The following is an 11,407-nucleotide window of genomic DNA, read 5'->3' as shown; positions in this document are numbered from 1 at the left end:
ATGTAATTATTTTATCCTTGAACTACATATTCTATTATTTTGAGTTTAAATTTCATTTGCAACCAGTCCTTATTCAAACCTTGGGATAGTAATAGAAATCGAACATGATCAATTCACCTGTAGAAAATTAGACATGGTGGTAAATTACTGTGTTTTTATGCTAAACAAAAAATTAAAGAAAAAAACCATTAGAAAGAATAAAAATTAAAATTAAAACTAAAAAAGGGTCCGTAGAGGAAAATAACTATGGGGCATTAGAAAATGAAAGCTGAAAAGAATGTGGCTAGCAGTTTATTTATTACATAATAGAACCCAAAGAATGGAGATGGCGACTTTCGTCAAGAATCAAATGATTGTAAATGTATAGCAGTGTCCAGCCGCCTTGGTGGGGGCAGCCTGAAAGTGTCAATAAAAGAATGAACTAAAATGAACCATCGATAAAGTTCAGTACTTGCGCATCTACTGTGGCTACTCATACTATGTCTAATTGCGGGAAATTTTTATTGCGCTTGGCATGTTCTTTCTTAGGCACGGCCTAACCAGCTATTGGTTTCTGAAAAGACCTGAGGGGACCTGCATGAAGCCATTGGTTTGCAATTATGTAAAGTTTGAAATTTGAAAGTGAAGTTTTCAACTATGGAGATGAAGTCAGTTGACTACCTCCAGTACAAACGAATATATATCAATAAAGAACAGAAGATAGATTCGCAGTGAAATCAATCTTGCCTCCCTCCAAAAAAGGCCATATTGTAAATTGACTGTGCTAATTTCCTTGCAGCTTATGGGAGTGTTTGAGGCCCTACCTTCAAGTGAATGGAATGGGCTATTATCTTATCCCACTCCAAGTTTGGAACTCTAGTTGTAATAGTTGATATTTCCAACTATGATAACATATAGGGTGTGTTTGGTTTAACTTTTCAAGTGTTTAATTTTAAAAATAAATGATTCTAGAAAATATTGAATTATTTGACAACTACTCAAAATAAATTTTGAAATACTCTCAAAATGTATTTTAAACCGTCTTTATAAAAAGAGTTTAAATAAAAATATATTTTCTGAAAAACATTTTTTTTAGTCAATCCAAACAAACCCATAAGTAACTACAATATTACTATTTCAAATCCAAATCTCTCTGTACTACAATGTTTACTATTTTCTATTCATCCTTTTTTTCCCTCTTTGTTACGGTGTTTAATACATTTTACCTAAATTAAAATAGCCTACAACCCAAATATAGATTATTAGCACCAACTATAATAACCAACCCACGTCCCAAACACTCCTATGATGTGGCATGATCAGTGAGAGTTGAAAGTGAAAAGGTGCACACGTTTCAAGAAAAGGTGTAATTACCTTCACATGATGTGGCATGATCTTGATATCAAAGGGTACGTGAAGCCATGCCTCAGGTGGATGGTATAAAAAATTATCTGCTTTGCTAGTATAAACATCTGCATATTGATGGATGTGATACGCGAAGGCAGATTCTTGACCAGTATCCGTGAGAAAGGTCGCACCAAATGAGCTATTAAACATTTTCTTCATTCTATCTCGTGCATTCTGCCTCTCCTCACTCAGTTCTTTCAACAGAGATTTATACACATCACTTCTCCGGCTATTCCCCACGATGGCATGCAATTTACCCAGAAGTTCTTGGACTATATGGAATTTTGCCTGGCATATGAAATGAAGAAAATAGAAAAAGTTTTAAGCGTGAAAAAAGAACAAAAAAAGGGATTAAAACGTCAATAACTTGTTTGAGATGAAAAAACTTCCAAGAACAGAATACATGACAAAGCTTGAAATGGTCATCAACATAAGATAACTAAGAAGCTTGTAGATTTAATACACAACATGAATTTTTAACGTAAACTGCCGACACTGCAGAAAAATCGTTGCATAACGATGTACATGTACCACAGCCAAAAATCGATGTAATTGAAGTGAATCATACCTGTTCAAAACGGTAAGAATCCTCATTTTGTATACGTATTTCATTCTGCAATATAAACAAAAAAAAATCAGAAAAGGTGTGATAAATGAATCCCAATAATACCTTATGGTTGGAAAAAAAAATTGTGGATAACCAAGTTCAGTAAGCTAACTGGTTGTACATGGGCATCAAGTTTAGTCCCAAAACTTCCCAAGTAGTGAATAATAGTCTACGAGTTTTAAAATGTATCTAATAGTTGAATAAATTTTTTAAGTTTAATGTTGTGTTAATAAATACCTAAATTTAAACAAGTGTCTAATAAGTACTTGAATTTTAAAAAGTGTCTAATAAGTGTATAAACTATAAATATTGTTTTAACAAATCCCTCAACTTTAAAATGAATTTTAAAAAGTGTCTAATAAGTGTATAAACTATAAATATTGTTTTAACAAATCCCTCAACTTTAAAAAATCTAATAAACTTTTGAATTTTCAATTTTGTGTCTCGTAGATTCATGAAATTTAAAAAATGTCTAATCAGTCAGTGAGCATAAATTAGCAGTTAAGACATCCACTTCTCCTTTGAGATCAAATATTAAAATTTCACATAAACTTATATTTTAACCAATAGAGACAATCATAGAAATTAGCAGGAAATGTCTTTTACGACCAAAAGGTCAAATGCTCAAAATCCACACCTCTGGTTGCACTTCCACTCCCCCGGTTGCTCTACAAAAAAAAAAAAAAAAAAACAAACAAACAAACAAAAACAAAACATACTTCCAATTCATAGATGATTGCGGCAGTGCGCCAACCAGCTTTTGAAGGGCCTCTCAGATCGCTAAAAAGATGGTCCCCAAAGTATATAACCTAGTCCAAAAAAACAAATGAAAAAATGCTCAGACACAGCATGTGAGAGCAATGTCATCCACATAACAAAAGAAAACCATTGGTATTGCTTTTTATCAGTTACCTCAGGACCATTCCACTTGGTAATCTGAAGGAAAGACTTCAGGCAACCATGGTAATAAATTTTATTTGGAAGGAATGCATCCACCTTTGTAAAAGTCAAAGTGTCTTTTTCCGTGTCATAACAACTAATATCGATGTTTTATAGAATAAGTAGAATGAAAACAGTCAGTACCATATCTTCCATTTCTCTTTGGAAATATAGGAGAGTAAAACTCTGTATGCAATAGACAGAAGAACAAGAAAATATAGTAATAATTGTCTACGTTGTCGCTGAGAGAGTTCAGTGATAGTACGGAATTGCAATCATATTATCAATAAAGCTTAAAGTATTTCCATTTGATACATTTTTATCTTAGGTTTTCATCAATAACATGCATAAACACACGAACATGGCAGGAAATATTTATTCAGTCTTGAAGACATTTTACATTCAGGATAATATAGATTGGTTATAAAAATGAAATGTATTTTCTATTGTTCACTTTACATGTGCAAGAACTTTGTAATAGAACGAATTGTACTAACCGAAATGGATGCTCAGATGTGTAAAATTCTGGCTTATTAGCCTTAGCTATCACAACATCAAAGATTTCTCTCCAAGAATCCTTGTAACCCATAGAAGCCTGATAACAAACCAAAACATTTTAAGCGCAAGATGATTATTAGCAAACTAAATAAAATAAAATATCACCATTAACTTTTAGAAACTGAAACTTCATTGAAATAGTAAACGCCCAAAGAAGATTCTCTAACTAGACCCATTGAAAGTAGATTCTCCTCCCAAACCCTATAAGAAGACGGTAGATTAACATGCAATAATCTAGACCCTTTAGTAGCAATTAAGCCAATCATCCAGACTATTTCAAAAAACTCCTCCCAACCCTATTTCCCTCCTTAAAAACCCTCCTAATCCAGCCTAATCAAAATTTCCAGAAACAATTACTTTTTTACCAATTCTAAACTGATCATTAAATTTTCAAACGAGTATATTTCCAGTTAGATACTAAACTAATTATCCTGGCACCCTTGAATCAAAGACCCAACAAGTACTGAATAATTTGAATACATTATCACGAGCTTGTCCATTGGCAGACAAAGTGGGTTCTAGAGGTGGTATATAAATAGGAGTATTTTTTTAAAAAAAATAATAATGTTGAGGGAAAACTAAAGCTCCTGAATGCATAGTAAGCCTTTGCTTTCTTCCAATATTCGCAAAGCCAAAAACAAATTTTTCGTGGTTTCTCTTCCAGTATCAGATTACCATCATATAATATAGGCTGTTTGGAAGTTGAAAGTCCCTACATACGACACATGAAGTACTAAAAAGTTAGTTTACCTCCAACATATAACGCATTCCACCATCCACAAAGTAATATGGGGAGTTGGTCAGTAAAAAAAGTTTCTTCCCCTTCTCCTTCAACATCGTGAGTAAGCGCAATAATCGCCCCTGTAATGTTCAGTCATCACACTTAAGAAAAAAGAACTCTTAGAAACAAGATTGGAGTACGCAATCGAAACAGATGCTTGAAAATATTTTCCATTCAACTAGAATCGATCGAGAAGTCAAAATTAACAATGGGAATAAAAACTAGATTCAAATCCAATCGGACTAACATTGTTGACTAGGTAGGCATGTGGGTCGGCTATTATTTCTTTATGGGCCAGGCCACTTCGATGAACATACTGAATTGCACGGTTCACATCTTGATAGATGTAGCAAGCATCAAATTCCAGCTTTGCATCAACAAAATGTTGCACAATATCCGCAATAAGGCATGCCTATTAATCATGAAGGAAAAAAAATTATATAGAACATGACTACACAGGAGACGAGAAATATTGTCAAGAAAAACTAAAAAAACTAAGCAAGACAACAAATTTGTGTACAATCGCCAAATGAGATGTAAAATTATTATAAGGGGGAGGGAAAAAAAAAAAAAAAAAAAAAAAAAAGCTCTCCTTTGAGAGTAGATCAATAAGTTTTTTTAAACAAGAAACGAGCTTTAATGGAAGTAAAGAAAAAAGTAACAAAATATTCAAGAGATACAAGCACCCGAAGGGAATGGAAATAAAGTAAAAAGAAAATAAACTAAATTGGGAGGATGAAGCTTTCCAAAACAAATTATCATGCACAGAGAAACCTACAAATATTTAGATAAGGAACACCATTTTAATCTGGCTAACTAAAGAGCAGATCAATTATAGAGGAAATAGAAAGAAATAACTACCGAGCCAGTCAAAGAAACAGTAAGGAAGAATCCAAGAACATGTAATAGAAAGTGAGACTCCAAATCACCTTAGCTTTAGAGGATTTATGCCATCCGCTAAATTGGATGATAAGTTATACAAGAAAAGGTTCGACATGGAATTTACTCTCGAGTATGCAATCTTTAGCTCATTCAGATCTTAAATGTCTAACAACTAAAGTTTATCTGGTCATTCAAGACAATTTATGTTATACTTTTTTCTATGGCAAACCAAGAGATAACATTCATTACCCTTTATTTCTTCACCAGTATACTTCTCACTTGTTAAGTTCATGAATGACATAACATAGAACTGGAATGGGGCAGGGGAAGCTGACAAACCTCACTGAAGCAAAAGAAATCCATCAGGCCAACAAGCCCGCGAGCTTGGTCACGCCCAATATGCCGTGTGCCATATGTCTCTTTGATTTCGTTTAGGCTCAGCTGTATTGTGTGATTGAAAAGTAAAAAACTAGTATAGAGTGACTACTGTCTCTAGAACCTTTTGATAAAAGACCAACTTTCATTGAGAAAAAAATAAAAGAATACATGGGAATCTCGAAAAAACATAATAATAATAATAAAGCCCATAAAAGGGAGCAACCCTATAGTAAGGGGCTCCAACTATTGTCTCTGGAACTTGTCATTTGATGTCCAGCTAGTATCATGCCAATCTCAGTTTATATAGTTAACTAAATAATTAAGCATGCAAGTGGCAAAAAGATTCCTGTTCTATGAATTATCTTGATTTAAATGACAAAAGTTTCAATGAAAGAAGTAAAAATATATTTAAAAAGACAACATAAATTAACGAAACAAGAAATGGATTGTTGCCCACTAATTTGATTCATAAACTGGATGGATCAGAAATCACTTTCTGAAAGAATGGGCATGGTTCAGCCTAAACCATACTAATACAATGGGAATGTTCTTTCTGATCTATTCTTCCTTATCTTTGTACTTTTCATTTCATTCTTGTGGCATGATTCTTGTAATAGCACTCCCCACGCACCCCTCCACATTTGCAATATTTAAAGTTTATATATTCCGCCAAGGGAAATCTTCTCCCTTCAAGTCATTAGTGTTTAAATATTCTCCTTGTTAACAAATCTTCTCCAAACGAATTTATGCCACTGTTTACTAACAGCTCAGATTGCAAGTAATAACATGCATCCAGTTCAACCTTCCCCGTAGAACTTAAGGGTATGCCAAAGATCCAGCACGAACAATAATATCCACAAGGTATATATTGGAATTTCTGTTAGAAGGATCGACAAATTTAGATTAATATCTTGGCAATACCAATACTTACCTTCCGACGACCAAAGTAGCAACCATCTGGCTCAATAGAACCGAAGAAATCTAACTTCAAGAGGCAACCTTTGAGTTTATCATAGTAAAGGCCTCTAATGGGAAAGGTAGGATCATACTTGAACTTCATGCAAGATTCAGGATATCTTAACTGAAAGAATGGAATGAACTATAAGCAATAAGAAAAAAAACTGTTGTTGCAAGATATACAAGAAATGCAAATAGACACAGAGACTAACCTCATTAACCAAATGTTCTTTGGCAAGATCATAAATCAAGCTCTGTAAATTAGCCGAGTAATGCGCGAGAGTGTAATCGTAGTCAAAACCATACACCTGAATGTTGTCTAAGCTCAGGTTTTTATTCACATAGATGCCTAGAGAATGAAAACAGAAAATTAATCAAGAATCATGAGGATATAAAATTTAAATGTCAGTAGCAGCGAGAGAAAAAAAAATAAAAATAAAAAACAAGAAAAAACCTTCAGGATTCGACTTTGGCATTGCCCTGAGCGCCTCGGGAATCTTGAGGAAGCTAAGTTTAGCAGCGTCAAATTCCTGACGGATCTTTTGGACTTCTTCACAGTCGCATTCCGCCTCTGCTCCCATGGTGTCATCCTCTAATTTCAAGGATTTTTGTTCGAGAGATGAAAGTGCGGTATGGGTTCTAAAACCTCTGCTAAACCCTAAAAGAACAAATAATGCTCAAACGAAATGGTAATCGGTCTATCTCTCCACTACATTTCGCGAAACAGCTACAGATTAAGGGAGAAATGGATACAAATCGGAAGGAAGAAAGAAGACATACCTTGTGGAGCTCCAGAGCCAAAGTTGGTTGAATGCAGCTGGGAAAATGTGTTGACGGAAAAACGAAGTGTACGAAACTTGTGAAAAGAGGCCATGTGAGTAGGTTGGTTGGCCTCAGCGCAGCATAAGAAATCCAAATATTCGAATCTGCTTCGTGTTGCTTGAGCGGAGGCCTCCGCTGTGGAAGAAATTTTATTGAAGCTAACCGGCGAGCGGAGAATTGAGAATGGAGAAAGCCGAGAAAAACTCCGTGAAACAACTGGTAGGGCCAATTGATGTAAATAGCCGCCAAATTGAACTATCGAATGCCGCCGTTTGTAACCGATCTCCCACTTTTTTTTAACGAAAACAATTATTTTACAAAAATACCTATCAAAATTTTAATGCTCACTGTTAATTCCAGCAGAATATGGATATCACTAAAATATAATATTAAAATAAATTAAATATATTATATAAATATATAAAATAAGTAAATAAAATATAATGATGGATTTCTTCACTTTCTCCAATTTTATTGGATTTTGCTCAATGTACATATTCCAAAACCCACCAAATGTCGTAATTTGATAAGTAAAACTTGATTGTATGGACACTGATAATACATATTGAGACACATGACCTTTGAAAAATGAGGATATGTCATATGTTCAATAAACAAACATGGATATCTATTATTGTAATTTTTATAATAATACTAACGTAGTGATTGTATAATCAAACTCCAAGTTGGAGAGAAGATTCTACCATACACGTATGGTTAAAAACGAATGATCTACTTTAATTTTCTTTTTTTTTTCCCTCTTGATTTACGACTTCGAAAAATAGTTTTGAAGAAAGATAATTTTGGAAATTAGAGTAAAACATTTTAATATGAAAAAAAACAAAATAAGTAAATATAAATTTTTGTTAAAATGAAACACTTGTTATATAAGCATTTTTTAACAATATTAGTCAAACCCAAGGTTTGAAATATTGATGTCGCTAAAAATACGAAAGTTCTAAGTTTATGGAAATATTGAAGGAAATATCGATATCGATAGAAATTTCGAGAAACTTTATTGAAAATTAATTACAAAATTAAAGGACATGAAATATTTGCATATAAAATAATTATAGATTATTTATTATAAAATGGAGTTGATACAAAAATGAAAAATCATAGCATTAAACTAATATAACATAAAATAATAAAAATAGAAAAATCATAACATTAATCATAAGGGGATATAAAAAGCATAACATTAAACATAACACAATATATTAGAAAATAAAGAAGAAAAAGAAAACTTTATAAATAGATAGAGCTTGAAAGAAAATTAAAAGAATATTTGAGAGTTCAATAGAAAATATGTGGTTTCTTGAAAATAAATATTTTATAGGGTAAAAGGGAAAAAAACAAAAAAAAAAAAGTTTTCTTGCAATTGCCTTGAAATAGCTAATTGCCAAAAAAGGAAAATAGAAGAAAGAAAAAAGAAAAAATCTCGAAATTTTGGAATTTCGATATTGGAAATTTCGAAATTTCAAGAAATTTCTAAATTTTGGGGGAGGATAAAACTTTTCCTATTGAAATATTGAAATTTCGAGATTTCGACCAAAATTTTGAACAATGGTTAAACCTTCCATCCAAGGACATTAAAACTATCATTTTATCTACCTTTAAAATTTATTTGATTGTGGAGATTTTACAAAGCGTTTTTAATTAGTAAAACCACCTGGCAACATTAAATATATATGTATACATATATGTGCGTGTCTATATATATAATACATACTCGAGCATAGTTTAAATAATTAAGGGGTCGTTTAGTTTAAGGTTTTAAAGATACACAAGAATTAAATATGTTTGGAAATAAAATTGCTCGGAATCAATGATAACTGTATTTGATTGTAGATGAGAATGTAATCATAATTTTACGGTAACAAATTAACTTTGTATTTAGTTTAAAAAATTAATCATGGACATCTCTATAAATTTTTTATAGATTAATTGATAAACAATAAATTCAGTTCAATGTTTTGAGTAAAATTAGTTACTTAACTATCAAATAATAATATTAATTGAATTATTAATTATAAGTATTGGTAAAATAAGTAATTTACAATTAAAGTTACTTGATTACATAGATGTATCAATGTGTGAATTTATATAAATATGATATAATTTATTTATTTATGAATATGGAGTAGCTAAATTCAAATATTATAATTTAAAATTTAATATATTTTCTAAGTTATAAATTTAATATTCATAAACTAATTAATTTTAATAATATAAAATAAAAGAATAAATTCATGTATTAAAATAGAAGAGGGTGTGCATAAGAAAACTCATACTGTGAATATTATGTATGGGTAAAAAGAATGCATGAGAATAGTTTATTCTAATATTTAAAGCAAACTTGTACCAAACAAGGGTGTGTATATCCCTTATCCATTCGAATCCCAATTTCCATATCTTGAGATATTCATGTTAGATCATGAGGGATGTGCCCCTCAAATGATTGGTTTTGAATATATATTATAGATATATTTTGGTAAGATATTCACATTACACATATTTGGTTCATTGGTATCTCTTAGCCTCTTCCTTTCTGCACGTTATTATAATTTTGTAATTAATATTACTTTAAGAGATTTTTAAAAATAGAAAAATAAAAAAAATTATTTATACAAAATAATAAAATATAATATTCTTTGATAGAAACTGATAGAAGTTGACATTAATACTATGTGATAAATATTGATAGAACTATAGTTTTTTTTTTTTTTGGTTATTTTTTTAGACAGATTGACATATTTTTTATATGTGAAAATTTTTCATTACTTAATTTAGATATTATATATCAATATATTTATAATTTTTAATAATATGAATGTTAAACTACAAAATCAGTCCCTAAATTTTTTAATTTTTGTTCCTAATAAACTTTAAAAATTTTAATTTTGTGTCTAACAAGTTATTTAAAAATGTTTAAATAAACTTTTAATTTTGAATCTAACATCTTCAACACATTAAAAATTTTAAAAACAATTATTTTTGTTGATTCCAAAATGGGAAAAAAAATGTTGGGAGAAATGCTATATAAGAACTGTATACGTTAGTAAACGGATTACACCTCAATTAGAAACAGTACACTCAATGTATAATATTCAAACCCAAACGTAAGTGACGTTGTAACAGGGCTTAGATATGAAAATAATCAAATACTTGAAAATGCCTAAAAACCTTTTGAGATTCAAAACGTAATTGAGGCATTCTTCTGATAAACGTTATCTTGAAGACAATTATTTGCTCGACACGGGTTGCAAACAGACTACAACAATCGTCTCAACATGATACAACATTTAACTCTAGTAAAACTGCAACGTCAAACTACTTGGATCTGGTAGAACTCATACTTGCTCTCTACTCAATGCAATAACAAAAGAGAGAGAGAGAAAGAAGTAAGAGAACTTATCAATTTAGAATGAGATGCTACAAATAAAAAAATAAGTTGCTATTTATAAGCTAGCAACTTAAATCTCGTTTAATAACATTCTCATTTTCTATTTCCTGTTTATGTTTCTCATTTTTACGAAATTGACATATTTGATAACTATTTTTATTTCTTATTATTAAAATTTGAGAAACGTTCATAAAAATAGGACAAATTTTGAGAAACTATAACTATGGTTTATATTTATTTAAAATTGTTTCTAAAATATAACGAATGCAGACTTGATTGATTGGTGAAGAAGCATGCCCAAAAGACTCATTAGCTTCATGGACATAAGATAAAATCTCTAGTGAGATTATTTTATTTTATTTTTCTTTATTTCTTTTATATTTCCCTTTTCTCTATATATCTTTTATAGTTATTTTTTCTTTTGTTTATATTTATTTTCTTTATTATTTTTTATATCTATATATTAATTTAATTTTGAATTTTGAACTTTTAAATATTTAGATTTATATATTATTTAGATTTTTAAATTTTAAATTTTCAATAGGGTTGTTTTCAAATATAGAAAAATGAAGTAAAATATTTACTAATATACTCAATTTAATTTTAAATTTTAAATTTTCAAATATTTAGAAATATATATTATTTTGAATTTTGAATTTTAATTTTTCAATAGGGTTGTTTTCAAATCTAG

The 11,407-nt window shown here is 30.5% G+C and overlaps 1 protein-coding gene across 1 annotated transcript; it reads right to left on the bottom strand.

Annotated features, from left to right (window-relative positions):
* Positions 1-231: 231 nt before the first annotated feature.
* On the bottom strand, positions 232-7,574 carry LOC120070702 (HAD-superfamily hydrolase, subfamily IG, 5'-nucleotidase). Its single transcript, XM_039022549.2, has 13 exons — positions 7,269-7,574; positions 6,943-7,146; positions 6,701-6,837; positions 6,463-6,612; positions 5,493-5,594; positions 4,519-4,683; positions 4,241-4,351; positions 3,430-3,527; positions 2,906-3,029; positions 2,713-2,802; positions 1,955-1,999; positions 1,354-1,674; positions 232-573 (listed from the first exon to the last, which is right to left on the bottom strand). The coding sequence occupies exons 1-13, from the start codon at positions 7,360-7,362 to the stop codon at positions 544-546; spliced, it is 1,671 nt and encodes a 556-aa protein (XP_038878477.1). The 5' UTR covers positions 7,363-7,574; the 3' UTR covers positions 232-543.
* Between the last annotated feature and the right edge of the window lie 3,833 nt (positions 7,575-11,407).

The sequence above is a fragment of the Benincasa hispida genome, chromosome 2, assembly GCF_027475165.1.
Source record: "Benincasa hispida cultivar pf3 chromosome 2, pf3_genome.v1.1, whole genome shotgun sequence".
NCBI classification, from domain to species: domain Eukaryota; kingdom Viridiplantae; phylum Streptophyta; class Magnoliopsida; order Cucurbitales; family Cucurbitaceae; genus Benincasa; species Benincasa hispida.
This window is presented reverse-complemented; position numbering and strand designations above follow the sequence as displayed.